Below are 20,960 nucleotides of genomic sequence, written 5' to 3' on the forward strand. Positions count from 1 at the left end.
TGGCTACCCCTTCTCGACGACCGAACCGGGTTGATGGCGCATGCCGTTCTGTTCCCACATTTGGCGGGCGTTCCTTTTCGGGTGACCGGTGACACGGTGGCGGTATAAAAGAGATCAGTGGGCCAGGCCGACCATTCAGTAGTAGTGTAGTAACGGCTCTACGCGCTTATGTAGAGCACCGCCATCCGAGTTGCAGGACCTTCTGAGCTTCACGACCGCCATTGGATCCTGGTACGGTGAATCGCCGCTTTTTTGTAAAAAGAACGAGACATCACGCAGCATCCGACGCTGTGATCACGCTGGTGTCACGTGCGGCATCCTCTGCGACCGTTCTCAGTGTGTGATTCTATCAATTTGGTGTGTTCGCCTATCTATTCGCAGTGCTCTCAACACCGGAACCCGACCCCGACGAGGATCGAGTGAATCTGTCGTGCTATCCCTTCGTGTGGTGAATCGCGGTGCTCGCGGAATCTTCTCAGGGATCGCCAGAAGTACCAGCAGTAGCAGTTATAATTTGCGAAGTGTTGTGCCCGTGTAACTAGAGCATCATGAAGGTGAGTGCGGCGCAAAGCCCCGAACGAATTCTGGTGCGCAAAAAGCCAAGAACTCATGAAGAGACAAAACCAACTCAGAGCACAAGAACAACAAGTGTATGAAACCGTAGAGAGTGTTACAGAAAGGAAGTGCATAGATAAACTGTATATTACGAGAATAAGTGTCTGGAACTGTGGAACTAATTCCTTTGGTGAAAATGTGATTATAACAGAGACATTTGTGGAATATCTGCACAAAACAACAGAGCACAGGATCTATGAACAACTTATCAAACTAATACGTGAAGAGTTATTAATCATAAACATTCCAGGATGGCGTCTCAGGCCGATCCTATGTGTCCTTGTGGACAGAATTTGATATTTGAGCTTAGCTGCTAAGTACAAGCCTCAAATATTCAAACTGTGGTCCTGGGTCAAATTGTGGCAACTTGACCTCAAGGTACGCCATGCGATACCCGGAGTAAGCCACTTCAACTGAGTTTTTTTTTTTTGGGAAGTTCTTTTCGAGGTCCTGCCTATGGTGGAATCTATCTCGGCAGCTCGACATCATTGACCGCACCATAAACGGAGTCAAAGCACGGTTTCACGGCTACGCAGGTTGAAACACGTAGCGCCCTCCACCGGCTCCCTCCCGATCACACGACCCGGCAGTGATCTCACTGCGCGACTTGTCCCTCGATCCGTAGAATCGTGAGCTGGTTTCAATGAAATCGAGAGTGGCGATAGTGCAGGCCGCCCGGAGAGGGTCGAGAAGTCAGACTTGCACGAGATGCCCTCAGGGCGTACCAGGGTGGACGCGTGCGATGGTCCCCCGATCGGATACCGAACCGTTGCGCCAGTCCTTTGTGGCGCACGAAGAAATAACTATAAACATTATTTAGTCCAAAACAAAAACGAATAAAAAACGCGGGGAAACATTCCGTCATCCCATTTGGACTGAGGTTGGAGACTTTTTTATTCTCTTTTTGCGACCGAAGTCAACCTGATTCTAAACCTCAACAAGTTCGGGCTGGTTCGGTTCGTGTGGCCAACTGACCGATTGAAAGTGAACGCACAAGTGAACGAGCGAGTTATGTAAAGAAGCAGGGCGTCACTGGACAAGCCGGTGGCAGAACTTGATAACCTTAGAGTGCTCGCGCGGCTTAGTCATGTGGGGCGGGTACGAATCCGTTTCCCTATAGCAACGTGCGTCACCTCGACCGAGCGTCACTATACTAGGCCCGAATAGGAGGCGGTAATTATAGCCCTTTACTGGTATCCACCCAATAATACCGCCAGCTCCATACGGTACGCCAAAGAAGCCGTTCTTGTGGAGCCTGATCTGGTACACTTCCCGCTACCAGTTGCGGGCTGCCACAATGTTAACGGTGTTACATTAGCGGGTCACATATTGGAGTAGCTACAGCGTGGGTCGTTGGTAAACGGGAAATGCAAATCATACTCAAGCACCGTGAGAACGGCGACAGATTGAGCATGATTGAGCAAGTAACGCCCACGTGTATCCGGTTTACGCGAAAGAACGGCAACAACAAGTGGATACACGCCCGGAAGATGCAACTCGCGGACAGTGATATATTGTTCATGAATCCTACGCCAAAAAACAGGCTGTTAGTTTGAGCGATGGGTCATGCTCTTTGTCGAGATTGTTATTGTACAAAGAAGAAAGTTGTAAATGAGGAAAATAACTAACCTTCTTCTGTCTTGGAGTAAAGAACATCTTCGGTCATGGTTCAAATAGCTAATACAACATTAAATTAAACTGTTTAACTTAAATAGTGATTGGAAAAAAACCAAAAATTACATTCATAACAGAATGAACAAACAACACAAATTGAATAAAATGTATGATAGCAACAAAACAGCACAGAATAAAATATTACTCATTTAAGATTTCACACAATTAATTGTTTGTAACACAACACTACATTCAGTTACTGACCAACATTAAACCCGATAAGTCGTTCGTTTTGTAAAACGAAATGTAAGCCCCTGAAAATGCAGAAAAATAGATGAAATGAATAACATTCTCTAGAAATCAATAAGAATCACAATACTGATTGATGTATTCAAACTTTAATATCAGCAGACTTATTGTCAAAAAAGATTAAACAAATATTGCCTCCCTAAGCTCGACTTTTCTTCACTCAGTTCTCACGTGGAATGCCTAGTTTTTTCTAACAGTGCGCTATTCCGATGAAAATGCTGCAATTATAATTTCATTAAAACAACTAGCATATCATTAGCAAACCCCATGGGCAGGAATTGTAAAACCATTTCCACTCACCACTTGACAGACGCGTACAACGGGTCGTTCGATGTGAATTTAATTAGAAACCAGTTTTCTAGTCCCCTCCGGAGTGGAGAAAGAATATTTGGCAACAGAGGCAGCAGCGGGCTCACCGTAAACACCATAAGCAGTGCGCTTTAATTGAATTGTCATCGGATGGAAAAGGTTTATGAGGAAAAAAAAACGAGACCCAGCATCTCTAGATTGACATTGCACTGCACAGTGGACACTCATCGAATGTCACACAAATACGTCCGGTGGCCACATGCCACAGAAGAGAGCGCCAAGTGTCACTACTGGGGTTTGTTAGTAGACTTTTCTGCAGCACGAGCCCACCCTGCCGGGGGCTGTCCCTTCTTTCCTTTCCCCCCGGTTCACGCCGTTGGTCGGTTGAGCTCGAGCTCGATCATGATCGGAGCCGGGGTGTCGTCGACCAATCTGCTCCAATTTGGTCGGACAGGTATGAAAACAAGTTCGTTAACCAGCAACCGCAATCGTTGGGCCACGGCGATCGGTGCGTTCGATATGCGATCGCTTGAGGCCTCTGATAGAGAAGGACCAGCGGAGGGGAGTGACGCTTGCTGTTGGCAGGGTGGGCAGGACTTACATGTAACGAGAAAATGCGTAACATGATTTGAATCAGCCCAGCACCATCACCGCGCGAGTACCTTGAGCGTCCGTAAAGAGGTCACAGGCGCAGAACTACCCTGCGTTCTTCTAACGCGCGAAGGGTCGCCAAGGGACCGATGGGTGATGTAATGGTCCGCTCGGTTGCAAGGTTACGCATGGCATTCCTGCCCGGTTAGAGGGTTGCTAAGGTCTCGCAAAAGGGACCATTGCGGTTTCATTCTTAAATCTCTCTAACGAACATGAACATTAAGGAATGACGCAAAAGATCGAATTTATTTAAGAAAATCAAAGAGCATTTTTTGATAGAGCTAAAAGTCATGAAAATTAAAAAGGGTCTCAAAGAAAAGAAAAACAAAAAGAATAGTATCATGAATAAAATGAAGCATAAAATAAACAGACAAAACTAGAAAAGAGCAAAAATAGAAAGTGAAATTTAATACACTTAACATTTAATAACATTAAATATTTAATAAGCTGAAATAAGTTCTCATAATATATAGATATTAAACAGGCATTAAAGAAAAGTATATTGAACAGGGATATTCTCTTGTTAAGAGTAATCAATTACCAAATCAAATAACAATTTTGAAATGCCGCTTAAAGCTATACTCGTTCTTTTTAACGTTTGGCTGCTCGTATAATAATTTTTGTTTCCTTCTTTCGTGTTTTTTTTCTATTTCCTTCTCCTATTATTGTAGCTTTTCGCTGCAATCTTGATTGTGGCCAACCTAGCTGCGTCGAGCCTGGCCAATCCGGCCCCGGACTGTCCACCAGGCGGCCACGTCAGCGGATACGCCTATCCTGCCCCGACCGTCCAGCTGTCGGTCGGCAAAGCCGTCAACTCGGTCAGCGTGACCCCGGGCTTCTCGTCCTACTCGGTCGACGGTGAGGTTAAGTATGCGTCGGTCGGTCCGTCCTACAGCTCGTACGAGGCATCCCCGGCCTACAGCGCCTACGGCTCGTCTGGTGAGGATCTGAAGCTGACCAGCTACGAAGCCGGCGTGAAGACGGTGGCCGCTGCCCCAGCCGTCACCTACGCCAATACGGCGGGTGTCGTGTACGCCGACAAGTCGCCGGCGGCCACCTTCGCCTCGGTGGTGCCATCCGTTGCCTACACCAAGACCGTCTCCAGCGGTCCGGCCTACGTCTCGGCGCCCGCCCCAGTCGTCAGCAAGGTCTACAGCAGTGGTCCGGCCTACGTCTCCAAGGAGTACCTGCCACCGACCGTCACCAAGACCGTTGTGTCCTCTGCTCCAGCTGTCGCTTCTTACGTGTCCGCTCCGGCCGTTAGCAAGTACGTAACCGGCCCAGCCGTGTCCTCGTACTCGACCGGTCCAGCGGTCGCGTCGTACGTCTCCTCTCCGGTTGTCAGCAAGTACGTGTCCGCACCGTCCGTCAGCTATGCGGCCGCTCCGGTTGCCAAGGTTGCCACCACCTACGCCAGCTACGCTCCGGCCGCCAAGGTCGCTACCTATGCCGCCGCACCGGCTGTCAGCTACGCCGCTTCCTATGCTCCTGCCACCAAGGCTTACGCCAGTTATGCTCCTGCCGCAACCTACTCGAGCTATGCCCCTGCAGCGACCTACTCTAGCTATGCCCCAGCAGCGACCTACTCCAGCTATGCCCCTGCAGCGACCTACTCGAGCTATGCCCCTGCAGCGACCTACTCCAGCTATGCTCCTGCTGCCAAGGTCGCCTCCTACACTCCGGCCGTATCCTACGGCTCGTACGCTCCTGCCGTGGCTAAGGTGGCCACCTATGCCGCTCCAGCCGCCAGCTATGCCAGCTCATATGCGACCACCTCCAAGCTGGCATACGCCGCTCCGGCCGTCACCAAGACCGTAGTATCCGCTGCCCCAGCTGTCGCTTCCTACTACGCTGCTCCTGCCGTCACCAAGTACTCGTCAGCACCGGCCGTATCGACTGCTTACGTGTCCGCACCAACGGTCACCAAGTACGCCACCACTGGAGCCGCCTATGCCACGGCCCCGGCCGTCAGCAGCTACGTTGCCCCGTACTCGGCCCATGCCTATACTCCAGCCGTCTCGAAGGTTGTTGCCACCCCGGCCGTGTCCTCGTACTATGCCACCCCGGCCGTCTCCAAGGTCGTCTCCAGCCCGGCCTATGCCTCGTACGTATCCACCGGCCCGGCCGTTGCTAAGGTCGCCACCGTACCCGCCGTCTCGACCGCGTATGTCTCTGCCCCCGTCACCAAGACTGCCTACTCCGGTGCATATCTGGCCGCTCCGGCCGTCGCTAAGGTTGCCACTGGCTACGGTCCTGCCGTAGCTTCGTACCACGCTGGTTCTGCCGTGTCCTCCTACAGCACCGGTCCGGCATACTCGACCTACTCCGTCTCGCCTGCCGTGTCGAAGGTCGTAGCTTCCCCTGCCGTTGCCGCCTACAGCACCGGTCCGGCGTACTCGTCCTACTCGGTTGCACCGGCCGTCTCGAAGGTCTACTCCACTCCGGCCGTCGCTAGCTACAGCGCCGTCCCTGCTGTATCTAAGGTGTACTCCACTCCGGCCGTCGCTAGCTACAGCGCCGTCCCAGCTGTCTCCAAGGTCTACTCCACCCCGGCCGTCGCTAGCTACAGCGCCGTCCCAGCTGTGTCCCAGGTGTACTCCACTCCGGCCGTCGCTAGCTACAGCGCCGTCCCGGCCGTCTCCAAGGTCTACTCCACGCCCGCCGTCGCTGCATACAGCACCGGTGCGGCCTATTCTGGTTACGCCGCTTCGCCAGCAGTCTCGAAGGTCTACTCAACTCCGGCCGTGACCGCATACAGTGCCGGACCGGCCTACTCTGGCTATGCCGTCGCACCTGCCGTCACGAAGTACGCCACCAGCTCGGGCGCCATTGCTAGCTACGCCACATCCGGTGCCGCGCACGGATACTACGCCAGTGGACCGGCCGTGGCTACCGCCCACTACGGAGGTGCCTACCGTTACGCCGCTGCCGCTCCGGCCCTCGCCACCGCTTACACTGCTCCGGCCACCGTTGTCAAGACCGTTGCCCCGACCACCGTCGTCAAGACTGTCGCCGAGAAGTACCTGGAACACTACGTAAGTACACTGGCGCATTAGCCATCAAGTACTAATGTTGTTTGTACCAGTTTCTGAAGAGAAAACTGCAAAATTTACCACTAAAAACCTTGATGACTGAACCATTTGGTTCATGAACAGAATTCAGTTTGCATCCTGGGTTGATAGAGCCATAGCCTACCAGGTATTGGAGGACATAAACTTATAGTTGGAATTCTTACAATTAGACTACCGTGTATTGAAGGATATAAACTTAGTTGGAATGCTTACATTTATTCTGTTTTTCTATGGACGGGAGTTGTCGATAGAACCAGAGCTACACTAACTTCCTCTTCTTCTCGTACTCTTGCGCAGGACGATAACTCCCGCTATGCCTTCGAGTACGGCGTCAACGATCCGCTGACCGGCGACATCAAGCACCAGAAGGAGGAGCGCGACGGCGATGTCGTGCGCGGTCAGTACTCGCTGGTGGAACCGGACGGTAACGTGCGCACCGTCGACTACTACGCCGACTGGGCCACCGGATTCCACGCCACCGTCACCAACAGCCGGGACCAGGTGCACGCCACCAAGGTGCTGGGCAAGCGCGACACCGTCAAGGCGTAATCGCGCCCCGACGTGCCACGTGCTCTTTCCTGGAACCACGTGATAATCCGCTGGTTGCGAATGGGAGGAACACACACCCTCACAAACACACATACTCACACATCAACCGTTTGCTTCACTGTACCAGAGCCACCCTCACCTGCGGCGGAGCTCCTCCCAAGCAGCTTCCACGTGGGAAACATGCATCCAATCATCATCATCAGAGGAAACGAAAAGAAATCATACACGCGAAACAGATCCGAACGAAAGACGCGAACGAGAAAGCGAAAAACGCTATCCGCGCTGCCGGGTTGCTTCGATGGCACGTGGATAGCGGTGGAAGTTAACGTTTAAATTTGAATTTCAACTGCCCACATTCCCCGTCCCTTGAACCAGTGCGCCTGAAAGGTTCTTCATGTGTTTTGTTTTTTGTTTTTCGTTTGATTAAATCAGTCCGTACTTTGTTTTTATTATTATTTATTTGATAAACGAGATTCCTCTAGGGAGCGATACCAGCACTAACGGAAGTAAAGGGTCCATCGCCATCAACGGAAGGGAACCGAACAAGAACACGCCAGACGGCAAGGAGTAGCGTACCGTGCAGGAAACGAAGGAAAGATTTCATTCCCCCTCGCCCATGTTCCCCCATTTCCCCCCATGCGGACCTGAGTAGTCTCTGTAAATATACTCCTATTGAATTATTCTGAAGAAGAAAAAAAAGACAAACAAATACTAGAAACCACCCCCACGCATTCCGACATTATTCTTGTGTTCAACGTGCGCCTGTAAAACGACACTTTATAATTTTCTCATTACCCTTCACCGGCTCGGAAAGGAGATCCCGCAGGACAAACATTCAACCATTTTCTTTTACATTCGCTGGCCGCCCTGAGTTTGAAGGTTTTCGAGCCCGGAAAAGGAAGAAAAACAACACGGAACGAATTACCGTCCGTACGTGCGTTTGGGAAATTTGTTTTGGACAGTGTGCGCGCCCCTCCCATGTTATCTTTGTGATAGAAGTGTCATACAAATATATGTATTTTATTATCCGTTTTGTTTTTACTCCAGCTTTTCGTGGGGAAACGAACGATCACCAGATGGGGGAAATCTTATGAAAGGTTGGAGAAAAAAACCAACACCTCAGGCTAGCACGCGTCCGATGCTACTGCAGGCGAACGGAAATAGATACGCACCAGACCTTACATCACACGTTTGTACCGAACGCCGTCCGTTGATGTCAGATGGTTGTCCTACGCGTATAACCAGTCCTAAGGCTAACGGGAGTTCCTGGGGAAATGCAATGTTTCCGAACGCCTAACATCCAGTTGGAGGCTTGGAGAGTTAGATAATATCACATCATTTTAATTCCGACCGTTCAGCTCTACGCCATCGAAGTATACAGCGTGCACATCGGTAAGTGGGACACCTGAAAAAAGAACACTAGTGTGGCTTTGTGGCCGATTTTAGAGGATTTAGAACTGATATCAATGAATTTCGAAAAAGTGCAAAAAGTTACCATTTTGCCAGCCAAACGGAAAGTTGGACACTTGCTTTTCAGGTTTAATACGTGGTTTGTTGAACTATTTTCAGAAGTATTTAATGTCATGTTATTCCTATAATGTCCTTTGAATGTTTGTTGATGCCTCACAACAGTTTTTACTAAATTTATTGCTCACCTCTGCTCAAATGTCTTCCTATTGTTGTTGTGTTGCCGATTTGTGCTGTACAATTTTGCTCAAATCGGCTATTACATTCCAAACTGGCGACTCATAAAGGTTCTTCTGATCTTTGAGACTGATTTAGAGTATTAGCTTTCGTGTTATTCGTAGCTTATAATGAGTTTAGTTAATCTGACGAAAACCTTAATCCTGGAATATTTAAACGATAGCGTGATAAGCGAAGTTCATTGTTATCAGTTCTAAGAACTGTACAATTGACCGCAAAGCTAGACAAACCAAAAAATGAATTTTTGTCTAGACAGGTGTCTCACTTACCGATTTGCACACTGTATTTCTGGAAAGACGTTATCGGATTCCAACTCCACACACCTGTTTTTTAGTAAGGCGCGGTAGTACAATGATAAAATATAACATAAATGATATTTTGCAACTATTCGTTCGTTTCTGATAACAGTTGTAGCGCCCACTGATAACGCGTATGAAGATTTGCGATATACGAGTACGCTCAAAGCAAATCCGGACACTCGAAAAAAGCATCTTTGCGGTCAATATTAGAGAACATAGAACAGTTAATAATGATTTTTGTTTATTTATGTTCTAAGTGCACCTTCCTACGAGGTACTTGAATTTTAACGGCCAAACGGAAAGTCGGACATTTCGGGATGGTAGACACTCTTCGTTTAGTAATAAAAAATACCATGTAATTTATTTAAACGTTTACTTAGAACACACATTTCACAGTCTAAACACCGACGGTGTCACGAATGAAACCGCGGATGGCTGGGGCGGCCACACGAGCATACACACCCGGCAAGTTGCCCTGGCACAGCGGCGAACCCCAAGACACGATACCGATCTGTCGGCCATTGTTGGTCAGCGGTCCGCCACTGTCACCACCGCACGCGTCCCGTCCAGGTTCGCTGGCGCAAATCATGCTGTTGACGGTAAAAGAGAACATACCCGAAACGATGTTAATCAGTTGTCGAACATGGTCAACAGATAACGGCTCATATGCTACCGGCGCACGTTGGCGAAAACGTTGGACACACTTACTTATCGGTAACGCTCGCTGCACCCCAGATTCCGCGGCAGCTTTCCTGCGAGATAAGTGGCACTTCGACGGCCATCAGATTGATGGGCAGGCCACCGATGGGGCTGGTGGCACCCCAGCCCGACACCATGGTGCGCGTACCGGCCGGATAGTCCGTGCCCTCCGGGGCCAGCGTCGCCGGGCTGATGTGCAAACCGACGAACGATGTCGTGATGCGAATGACGCACACGTCAAAGTCCAGACTGCCGTCCGAGTACGATGGATGGTTGATGATGGCCGCCGCCTGGAACAAGACACCGCCCTGGGTTCGGTCGGTACTGCCACCGCGCAGTGAAATCTGTTGAGAGATCCAAACAATTAATAATTGTTTCAAACTCGTCTGAAAACCTTGCGAAAGAGTAACTTACCGCCGCTACGGGAGGTGCCGGGAACGTGCAGTGGGCAGCCGAGAGGGCGTAGTTGCTCGAGATCACCGAAGCTCCACAGATGTGGGCACCATTCTGGCGCAACGACAGCTGGTACGGGAAGTTGGCAATGTTTGCCTCGAACCCACCAACGATTCGACCATTGTTGTTGGCAGGCTTACCGAGCGGTGGAACGATGCCACGTGGAAGTCGGCGCTTCGACAGGTACAGGTCCTCCTCCCAGCCAGCGAAACAGCTGCCGATCAGCAGCGCCACCACAAACAACGACTTCATCATTACCGACGCCTGGGGACACCTGTGCGGATACACGAAAAATTGTCAACTGATTCGGGACTGATCGGCGCGAACGAGTTTAAATAAATCCTCCCGGTTGGTAGATAAGATATCACAAGATTGTGGCAAGTCGAAGATATTTCGGGTACGTTGGCTGTAAAATGGGAAATCCTGCTACGTCACAGACAAAACAATTGATTAAAACTGTCTGATTTATTATCGCTAGGGGAATAACCATTCACCAATCTGTACCACATCGGTGTAATAAACTAACTTACTCCTAGCATAGATACGAGCGGACTGAAGATTAGTTCTAGCGAAATTTTGAAAGGTTGTTACAGCATAAGTTAAATTTATGTTTATTTAAAGAAATTAACCATACGGCAATCTATCCCCTGAATATTTAAATGATGATTGTATCAAATATTTGATTCTGTCGAGTAATCTCCATTAACAAAAACATCATACAAACGGTATGTTGCATGTATGTACTGCATACGACCGAATTGAATTTGATTTCGCGTAAATAGGTAACAGCCATTTCAAAAGTGTATTGTCGTTGTCATGCAAAAGTCTTCGGCATCTTTATAAATTACAGAAATCTGCGTAAATAGATATTTAATCTATCGAATAACGAAAATATAAAACATTTTATAAAAAACGATCACACCTGCAATTCGTATAATTGCATACAAGTTGCCTACCATTCTAATGCGTTACTATGCGTTACATGAATCGAATCTGAATTTGAATTTGATCAATTGTTTCATTGTAAAGCACAGGAAGCAGTTTTTCTTTCCTTCCTTTTGTTGTAATAATGATTTGGAAATTTTGAGAATATACTTAATTTACACTACACTAAATAATTTGTAAGTTTGTAGACTTCAAAAAATCATAAGATGAAAGAAGTCGAACAGCTTGGCTCAGTCTCTAGACATTCTCATACCCACTACTAACTGCATAGGACGACCAATTCGTTTTAGTTAATATTTTTGCTAAAATTTTAATAACAAAACCAATAACTTGATGGAAAATGTAATACTAAGTCATCAACAGCGCGCTTCTACGAGGCATAAACACGATCGTCTTTTGTATAATCTAGATTTTATTTTGCTCCAGCATTAGAAACGGATCCAGATTTTCACATCGCTTCACTTCTCTCCATAAAACACACGGAATATTTTCCCCTCAGACATGCTCCCGGGCACGACGCGGTTCCGTTACGCGAATACTACCGCGATGGAAGGCGGTTTTCAGAATCCATCCGGATGGTCCGCGTGCCGCTATGAACAAACGACAAGCCTTTTTTTTTAGTTGGCAGCCTTGTTGGCCAGTCGTCGGTCGCGCTCCTCGGCAATGCTCATCTTTACACCCTTGCCCTTCGGCAGCGAGATGTACGCCTTGGTGCCCTTGCCGATGATGAACACGTTGGAGAGACGGGTCGCGAACACATGGCCGGTCGCGTCCTTAACGTGCACAATCTCGAACGATCCCGGGTGCTTCTCGCGCAGAATTACCGTACCGCAACGACCCAAATTCCTTCCTCCGGTGATCATGCACAGATTGCCCGGTTCGAACTTCAGCACCTCCATCACCTTGCCGGTGGCGATGTCGTACTGGATCGAATCGTTCTGGTGGATGACCGGATCCGGGTAGCGGATGGTGCGACCGTCGTGCGTCAGCAGGAACGGCACCTTCTTCGGACCGATCTGCACACGCCTCACCTTCAGCAGCTTGTACTTGGCCTCCTCGGGGGTGATGCGGTGCACCGTGAAGCGACCCTTAACGTCATAGATCAGGCGGAAGTTCTCACCAGTCTTCTCGATGTTGATCACATCTGCAATTGAACCAAGAAGAATTAAAACAAAACCGTTATTAATCATGCACAACCACAAAGTTAACAATGAACGTCACACCAAGGTAACCAATTGGTATGAATTATCAATTATTCTCCAACATTAATGTTATTTGTAGCCACCATATTAAGGCTCAAAATGACCGTCGATGGAGTGTTTGTTCTTGGCCACTGTTATTAAAAGGCGACACTTATTATTTCGCAGTCAACCTACTTTGATCAGGCCATAAAACCGATCCTGTATTCCCAGAACTTTCACAAATCATGTTCCCACATTTGGTTTATCAATTCTTTACTAAAATGTACTCTATCAGTTTTGTTATTGAATAACCACCAAATATTTCAAGGCTTCCAATGACCGTCGACAGAGTCTAATCTTGGCACTGTTTTTTAAAAGGCGACACTTATTATTTCGCAGTCAACCTTCTTCGATCAGGCCATAAAAACGATCTTGCACTAAAATGTATTCTATCAATTTTGTTATTGAATAACCACCCAATATTTCAAGGCTTCCAATGACCGTCGATAGAGTCTAGTCTTGGCACTGTTTTTGAAAGGCGACACTTAGTATTTCGCAGTCAACCTTCTTCGATCAGGCCATAAAAGCGATCCTGCATTCCCAGAACTTTCACACATCAATTCCTCTATTCGTTTTTCAATGCGACATATGTATTCTATCAATTTTGTTATTGAATAACCACCAAATATTTCAAGGCTTCCAATGACCGTCGACAGAGTCTAGTCTTGGCACTGTTTTTGATAGGCGACACTTAAGCATTTCGGAGTCAACCTTCTTCGATCAGGCCATAAAACCGATCCTGCATTCCCTGGATTAACACAAATCAAATCCCCTATTCGTTTTTCAATGCTACGAATGTATTCTATCAATTTTGTTATTGAATAACCACCAAATATTTCAAGGCTTCCAATGACCGTCGACAGAATCTAGTCTTGGCACTGTTTTTGAAAGGCGACACTTATTATTTCGCAGTCAACCTTCTTCGATCAGGCCATAAAACTGATCCTGCATACCCAGAACTTTCACAAATCAATTCCTCTATTCGTTTTTCAATGCGACAAATGTATTCTATCAATTCTGTTATTGAATAACCACCCAATATTTCAAGGCTTCCAATGACCGTCGACAGAATCTAGTCTTGGCCACTGTTTTTGAAAGGCGACACTTAGTATTTCGCAGTCAACCTTCTTCGATCAGGCCATAAAATCGATCCTGCATTCCCAGAACTTTCACAAACCAGTTCCCCTATTCGTTTTTCAATGCTTCAAAATGTATTCTATCAATTTTGTTATTGAATAACCACCGAATATTTCAAGGCTCCCAATGACCGTCGACAGAGTCTAGTCTTGGCCAATGTTTTTGAAAGGCGACACTTAGTATTTCGCAGTCAACCTTCTTCGATCAGGCCATAAAACCAATCCTGTGTTCCCAGAACTTTCACAAATCATGTTCCCACATTTGGTTTATCAATTCTTTACTAAAATGTACTCTATCAATTTTGTTATTGAATAACCACCCAATATTTCAAGGCTTCCAATGACCGTCGACAGAGTCTAGTCTTGGCCAATGTTTTTGAAAGGCGACACTTATTATTTCGCAGTCAACCTTCTTCGATAAGGCCATAAAAGCGATCCTGCATTCCCAGAAATTTCACAAACCAGTTCCCCTATTTGTTTTTCCATGCTTCAAAAAATGTATTCTATCAATTTTATTATTGAATAACCACCAAATATTTCAAGGCTTCCAATGAGCGTGGACAGAGTCTAGTCTTGGCCACTGTTGTCGATAGGCGACACTTAGTATTTCGCAGTCAACCTTCTTCGATCAGGCCATAAAAGCGATCCTGCATTCCCAGAACTTTCACAAATCAAATCCCCTATTCGTTTTTCAATGTCAAAATGTATTCTATCAATTTTGTTATTGAATAACCACCCAATATTTCAAGGCTTCCAATGACCGTCGACAGAGTCCAGTCTTGGCCAATGTTTTTGAAAGGCGACACTTATTATTTCGCAGTCAACCTTCTTCGATCAGGCCTGTAAAATCGATGCTGCATTGATGGGAAATTCACAAAATTCACAAGTCGATTTCACGTCTCACTTTGTTGAACCATCGTTCAAAACGCGTTTATTGACGCGTAGCTTATGGACAGACTAAGTTAATTGTTTAACTTCTGTTTCGCACAATCTAACAATCTGTTTCGCTTCTGCTGGTAGATGGCTGGCGGTCACTAAGAATATTTCCGACGTGTTTTTCGTAAGTAGGGATACTGTCTTCCATCATAATTGTTATCGAAAGGCCATCTGCATACAGACCATCAATGACCGTCGACGGAATTGTTTATTCTAGGCTACTTTTTTGACCGATGTCGCGCATGATTTCGCAATCTACCGTCTTCGATAAAGCCACATTAACTCTGAACCACTACACAACTTCCCTCGACCCCGCTAATGGACACTACTTACCCATGAATCCGGCGGGATAGTTCGGATCGGTGCGGACCTTGCCATCGATCTTGATGTGACGCTGCATCACAATCTTCGTGACCTCGCTGTTGGTCAGGGCGTACTTCAGACGGTTACGCAGGAAAATCACAAGCGGCAGCGACTCGCGCAGCTTGTGTGGGCCGGCAGACGGACGCGGCGCGAAGGTACCGCCGGTCTTGTCCAACATCCATCCTCGTGGAGCATTCAAACGCTTCAAATGTTTCTTCGGTCCGCGCGCCTACAAGTGCATAAGAGTAGAAGAATATGTAGATATTGACACATGAAATGACGATCAATGCAACATCGAAGAAGGGTGTAAACCAATAGCCTAGTTGTTTCCCCCTAACCTGCCAGCATAGTACGAAATGAGGAACTGATGGTTGAGTTTTACAAGCAATTTATAGCTACATCTCGTATCCAATGCACGACAGAGGTCATTGTTTCATCCCATCGTGGCGATCGAACAGTTGGTTTGCAGCCGGCGATACGTAGAGCATAGATAGCCGTCGAGATGGTAGACGATATTCTCCGGCATCCAAATATCAACAACTGCTTACATGTGGCACCACTGCATGCCTATTTTCTCACATAAAACAACCTCTAAACCACCGTATTTCACATGAAATTCGTTGCACCACGTATCACTCACGCATTGATAGCACAATCAAGGGGAAACATTGCACATTTACAGGCTATTTTACAAAAATTCACCCCAAAACGCCTTGCACGTTACTTACCATCTTGATAGTTTAGGGCGAAAAGAAAACTACAAAAGACAAGATGCCGGAAGTTGTCAATTGGAGTTCAGTGGATCACCGGTGTTGACGTTTGCGGAAGTTTTGCGCCACCTAGCGCGAATAATGGAAACTATATAACTTGGGGTGTATGACCCAGAATTAACAAATTATAATTTTCATTATTTGTTTTATAACTCGTTTGATTACTGTAAAAAAATTATTTAACATTTATTCACATTTTTTGACAATAAAACAGATATTATAACGTCAATCCTCAAATGATGTAATCGTCAATGGTCATATGTTTTTTCACCGGGCCAAGTGGTTGTCATAAACGTCAAAAATTAAAATCGATAAAAGATATTTTGAATCGGCCTGTATGGACGGTTGGTTATCTTTTCAGAAAATCTAAATTATTGCTGTGTCTTTATATTGATATTCTTATTTTCCAACTTTCAAACGTTCTTTACAATGTGGAGGAAACATCCACTGTACTATAAATTGTGCATTCTGTAAAAATAATACAGCGTTGCATTATTCAATGATATCAACTGCCTTGCGCTTGCGTCTTTTTAGGGCCCATTATCCATAGCGATACCTGCTCCACAACAAATCGTTGTGGTGTAATATGATATTTTTCATTAGAAGAAAACTTTAACATCCAAATGAGTTCCAGAATATACTAAGATGGAATTAAAAGAAATACGTCGAGCTTTTACCATCAAACCGGGCTCGGACCCACCAGATTCGACGCCGGAGGACCTTTCGGTGATGAGTCGATTCAATAGCTTCTCTCTGCATGAGAGCAAAGGCAGTGAAAAGCAAACGACGAAAATAACTTCCTCCTCGGAGGAACATGTAAGTCGACAACAACAAACCCTCGAGCTAACCGGCTACCGGCGGATTCGTACCGTAGGTCAGGGATCATTCGGTGTCGCCATCCTCTACGAGCGCCGCTCGGATGGCCAACAGGTGGTTATGAAGCAGATAGCCCTAAACGACCTTACCGTGCCCGAGCGTAAAATGGCCATGAACGAGGTGGAGGTATTCTCGCAGCTCCATCATCCGAACATCATCGCCTACCACGGTTCGTCGGTACGTGGCGAACTGCTGCTGATCGAAATGGAGTACGCGGACGGTGGAACGTTGGCGCAGCTATTGGCGGAACGAAGTCACGGTGAGCCACTTCCGGAACGATTTGTGTTGAACATTTTCGAGCAGCTTGTTAGTGCCATTAGCTACATGCACTCGCAGAGCATACTACACCGGGACCTGAAGACGGCAAATGTATTTCTACACGGGCGTGGTACAGTGAAGGTCGGTGACTTTGGAATATCGAAGATCATAAACACCAAAGTGCATGCCCAGACTGTTCTGGGCACGCCGTATTATTTTAGCCCTGAAATGGTAAGGCAAGTGTAACCGTTTGCAGTATTAAGTGCACTACACCATTTCCACCGCTTGTTCTCACTTTCATTCAGTGCGAAGGCAAAGTTTACGATGAAAAGAGTGATATTTGGGCGCTCGGATGTATCCTTGGCGAAATGTGCTGCCTGAAGAAGGCCTTCACAGCGACGAACCTCTCTGAGTTGGTGACCAAAATTATGACCGCCGAGTATGTACCGCTCCCGGGTGGTTACTCCGATTCTCTTCGTCACGTGCTAGCGTTAATGTTTCGAATCGATCCGACGGCACGACCCTCCGCATCCGAGTTGCTCCAGTACTGGATACCGCTTGTCTATAGGAAGTTGGGAACAACAGAAAGGTTAGCATAAAGCAGCATACTTGTTTATCCCGGAAAATGTAAGTTACCCTTCTCTTATAGTGATTTTCAGAACGTCAGTGGTTGCCTGATTGCCGCCAAACAAGGTTTGCCCGTTGAGGCAAAGTTGTCCACCAACCGCACGGACTCGTATCCAGGATCCACGGTTTTAATAACGGATAATTCATCCAAAATGGTGCCCATGGAACGTACAGTCCTCTACCAACTTCACTCGTTCGGCACATCATCGTCGATGGCTCCTCTGCATTTACCGCCTACATTAAACATCAGGAGTGTGGCAACACGCGGACAACATTTTGTAGCTGTTATGGAAGGTAAATATATTTTCCTTGGCCTACTGTTTGAAGGTTCGCTGTACTTCATATATCAATTTCTGCTAACTAGATGGAAGTGTCTACAGCTGGGGAGAAGGACACAATGGTCAACTTGGACACGATGCTCTCGAAACCTGGCATCACATTCCAATGCGAATCGAGGCTATCAAGCAATACCGTATAGTTGGGTATGGGTGTGGCAAATGATTAACAAACAAATTGTGTCTTTCTTTTTGCAATATATTGTTGTTTCGCTTCCGCCAGAGCCACCGTTGGTGAAGGGTTCACCATCCTTCAGACGGACACCGGAACATTACTAAGCTGCGGTGACAATAGCCACGGTTGCCTGGGCCACGGTAACAAGAATGCGCTTCTTGTACCGAAACCGATCGTGAAATTGGATGGTTCGCCTGTCGTCCAGGTTTCTAGTGGCACGACGCACGTTCTAGCCCTCACCGAAAGTGGACTCGTGTACAGCTGGGGAAGCAGCAGCCACGGTGCGTTGGCTCTCGGAAAGCGCATCACGGTCGCCCTGGAGCCGGAACGTGTCATCCTGCCGCAGTTGGTGCAGAACGCCAGGGAAGTGTACGCTGGACCGGACTGTACGATACTGATCACCCGGCAGGATGATTGCTACTGCTGTGGAAGCAACGCCGGGAATCGATTGGGTTTAGGTCGTAAGGTCCTCGGGACTAACACGTTACGTCGGGTCCCGCTCGACATTGGCCGGCAGAAGATAGTCGCAGTGAGCGTTGAAGCGACACACGCAGCCTTTCTGTTGGAGAGTGGATATTTGGTGACGCTCGGAGATAATGCCCACGGGCAACGTGGTGCCGGCCATCGGCTCCAATTGAGCCAACCGACGATCGTGGGGCAGCTGAAATCAAGATTCATCGTGGTAAGTGTAAGAAGTTGGATACACTACCAAGGCTTTTTGAACTCGTTCTTCAACGATCTTTACAGAACGTGAAAACCAGTCAAACGTACACCGTAGCTACAACGGATGATAATTGCGTTGTACTTTGGGGTACTCGAATGGGCACACCGGATGATGGTACGGGGAACACCAGTGACACATTCGACAGGAACAATAATGCAGAGGTAAGTGAATATTTCCTTCAAACGGTGACTAACTACCACAAATTCGATTTCATCTGTAAGTCAACATCTTACTCACAAATATGTTTTCGATGAGACCATTTTCATCGTTGCATCATTTTTGTATTTGTTTTTAAACATCCACCGCACGAGCCCGTTACACAGCAAACAAGCCCACAGACCCCACAGAAACCGCTAGAAGAAGCTCCGTCTCAAAAACAAGCTTCTAGTCGGGTTATTGTGTGGCAAAACAAACTGTTTCCTTTTGTTCGTTTTTCTTAGCGACCTTGCCTGGCAACGATCGCCAATAACACCGTGGCACTCGCGAATATACTGACATCGATCTACAAACACGAGACGATACTCGATCCAACCGATATTCTCGCGTAAGTCCACCGGATTGTGCTATGCCAGTATTTGAAATTGTTTTTTTTTTCCTCACTTACGTGTTAAGTTCGCTGTGCCAAGTTTTAGGCTTCTTTAACCGTCCTCCTATCATGTGAGGAAATGTTAGTTTCGGTTAATTTTGCAAGAAAACTACAGCTTTCGTGAACAACCATGGTCACATTTCTTTTCCTTTCATTGAGCGGACATAACCGGCTACCGTGGAAAACCCCAGCATATTTGCACAGCTTGTTATAGCAAGCGTAGAACCTTCCACAATGATACAAAATCCTGTATCTCATCATCAGTTGGTATAAAAAGCTGCCACTTTCCCCTAGCACCCAGTATCGTTCATAAGGTGAACCCAGTTGCAACGTATCCAAGCTTTTAAAAAATGGCACGCAAGCTTCTCCTTCTGGCCGTCGTATTGGCCGCGCTGGCTCTGTTCGTCCATGGTAAGACAGCCGGATGAGTTGGTCGAAGATAGTCTCTGAATTGATGTGTACTTGTCTTGTCTATTTGCTACGCGTAGCCGATGATGCTGAAACTGAGACTGAAACTGATGCTGATGCTGAACCTGAAGCTGAGGCTAGCAAGGAAATTACCTGCACAAAAAGGCGCGAAGAATTTAATGCTTGTGGCAACAAGTGTGATGAACCAAGGTGTAACGCGCCAAAGGAGCCCCTAGAGTGCGCTGACTGCCAGCCCGGATGCTACTGCACGAAGGGAGCCTCTCGTAACGATTTCAACAACTGCGTGCCATCGAGCATGTGCAGCTATAAGAACTTCATCGGCTAAACTGCACGCACAAGTAGCCAAATAAAAATGTTTTCAAACTGCACGATCGCAAAACCCATGCCAATGCTTTATGTTTTCTTATGTTCACCGCGTACGCTTTCTGGAATGTTTTGAACACGCAAAAAATGCTTCACCTTCGATTCAAACGATACATAATCGGGCCAGAGCAAAATGTTAACGGTTTATCTACTCTTCCTCCAGCCTTTACACTTCGAAAGATCAACAGGACAGAGATTTGTACGTGAAACTGCTCGACGTACATCCACTACCGCATAGCATTCTGGTACTGGTGAAAACAAATTGCCCACTGGTGTAACATCCTCCGGGTCCTTACACATTCTGGTAGGTTAATAATGTTTCTTTTACAATCGGTTTCATTTACATTGGGTGGAACTTAAGCTTCAACACGTTTCCTCGTTTTGCTTAGTTGATCAGAACAAAGTTTTCTAGAAATAAAATAATGAAAAAACAGCTAAACGTGCAAAAGAAAATTTTCAAAGCCAAATTGTTTTTTGTCTTTCAGTTTGGTACAACTAACATATCAAGGTGAACCAAAAGTGATGAAATAATTCCATCTCCTAAATATCACCTAATAGAGCTCAAGACATGAGGTTATCCTGTATACGTTTGTTCAAATGTTTTCGTATTTTACAAACATTCGAAACACAGCTATGCAAGTAGACTGGATCTGTCCTACATCGCATCTTACAACGCTTTCGTCTGAGTCGAAAACAACTGAGTGCTTCAAGTGATTTAAATCTACGTCTATGGTAAGACAAAGAAAGATGGGATTGTAAATAGTTTAAAAAGTCCGAAAAACGAACTACAAATTCCATGTCACCATCACCTTGATCCTCTGCAAAATTTGTTTCGCTTTCTTACTAGTATCGCAAGTCGTCATAAATGTGCCTTTCTTTTTGGCGTAACGACCTCTTGGTCATGCCTGCCCGTTAAGGGCTTA

At 46.8% G+C, this 20,960-nt stretch overlaps 4 protein-coding genes across 4 annotated transcripts; 2 read left to right on the plus strand and 2 right to left on the minus strand.

Annotated features, from left to right (window-relative positions):
• The first annotated feature begins 548 nt into the window (after positions 1–548).
• Positions 549–7,118, plus strand: LOC131265063 (paternally-expressed gene 3 protein). The gene is made up of 3 exons (XM_058267323.1): positions 549–554; positions 4,170–6,533; positions 6,867–7,118. Exons 1-3 carry the CDS (start codon positions 549–551, stop codon positions 7,116–7,118), a joined length of 2,622 nt encoding a protein of 873 aa, XP_058123306.1.
• A 2,400-nt stretch (positions 7,119–9,518) lies between these two features.
• On the minus strand, positions 9,519–10,525 carry LOC131266530 (trypsin 3A1-like). Its single transcript, XM_058269087.1, has 3 exons — positions 10,235–10,525; positions 9,830–10,164; positions 9,519–9,711 (listed from the first exon to the last, which is right to left on the minus strand). Exons 1-3 carry the CDS (start codon positions 10,523–10,525, stop codon positions 9,519–9,521), a joined length of 819 nt encoding a protein of 272 aa, XP_058125070.1.
• A 1,128-nt stretch (positions 10,526–11,653) lies between these two features.
• Positions 11,654–15,716, minus strand: LOC131266521 (small ribosomal subunit protein eS4). Its single transcript, XM_058269073.1, has 3 exons — positions 15,623–15,716; positions 14,865–15,123; positions 11,654–12,362 (listed from the first exon to the last, which is right to left on the minus strand). Exons 1-3 carry the CDS (start codon positions 15,623–15,625, stop codon positions 11,836–11,838), a joined length of 789 nt encoding a protein of 262 aa, XP_058125056.1. The 5' UTR covers positions 15,626–15,716; the 3' UTR covers positions 11,654–11,835.
• Positions 15,717–16,309: 593 nt separating this feature from the next.
• On the plus strand, positions 16,310–20,315 carry LOC131265064 (serine/threonine-protein kinase Nek8). The gene is made up of 8 exons (XM_058267324.1): positions 16,310–17,029; positions 17,104–17,391; positions 17,431–17,719; positions 17,790–17,907; positions 17,984–18,617; positions 18,683–18,820; positions 19,100–19,203; positions 20,201–20,315. Exons 1-8 carry the CDS (start codon positions 16,310–16,312, stop codon positions 20,313–20,315), a joined length of 2,406 nt encoding a protein of 801 aa, XP_058123307.1.
• Positions 20,316–20,960: the final 645 nt, after the last annotated feature.

This window comes from Anopheles coustani, chromosome 2 (genome assembly GCF_943734705.1).
Source record: "Anopheles coustani chromosome 2, idAnoCousDA_361_x.2, whole genome shotgun sequence".
Classification (NCBI taxonomy): Eukaryota; Metazoa; Arthropoda; class Insecta; order Diptera; family Culicidae; genus Anopheles; species Anopheles coustani.

Bases quoted from the DNA above. Each gene is read 5' to 3' on its own strand.
- LOC131265063 (XM_058267323.1), top strand. The intron at 6,534-6,866 runs GTAAGTACACTG...ACTCTTGCGCAG, and splicing joins AGAAGTACCTGGAACACTAC to GACGATAACTCCCGCTATGC.
- LOC131266530 (XM_058269087.1), bottom strand. From the start codon at position 10,525: ATGAAGTCGTTGTTTGTGGTGGCGCTGCTGATCGGCAGCTGTTTCGCT. The intron at 10,165-10,234 runs GTAAGTTACTCT...ATCTCTCAACAG, and splicing joins CGGCACCTCCCGTAGCGGCG to ATTTCACTGCGCGGTGGCAG. The intron at 9,712-9,829 runs GTAAGTGTGTCC...TACCGTCAACAG, and splicing joins GCAGCGAGCGTTACCGATAA to CATGATTTGCGCCAGCGAAC.
- LOC131266521 (XM_058269073.1), bottom strand. The intron at 12,363-14,864 runs GTAAGTAGTGTC...GTTCAATTGCAG, and splicing joins CTATCCCGCCGGATTCATGG to ATGTGATCAACATCGAGAAG.
- LOC131265064 (XM_058267324.1), top strand. From the start codon at position 16,310: ATGGAATTAAAAGAAATACGTCGAGCTTTTACCATCAAACCGGGCTCG. The intron at 17,908-17,983 runs GTATGGGTGTGG...CGCTTCCGCCAG, and splicing joins AAGCAATACCGTATAGTTGG to AGCCACCGTTGGTGAAGGGT. The intron at 18,821-19,099 runs GTAAGTGAATAT...CGTTTTTCTTAG, and splicing joins ACAGGAACAATAATGCAGAG to CGACCTTGCCTGGCAACGAT.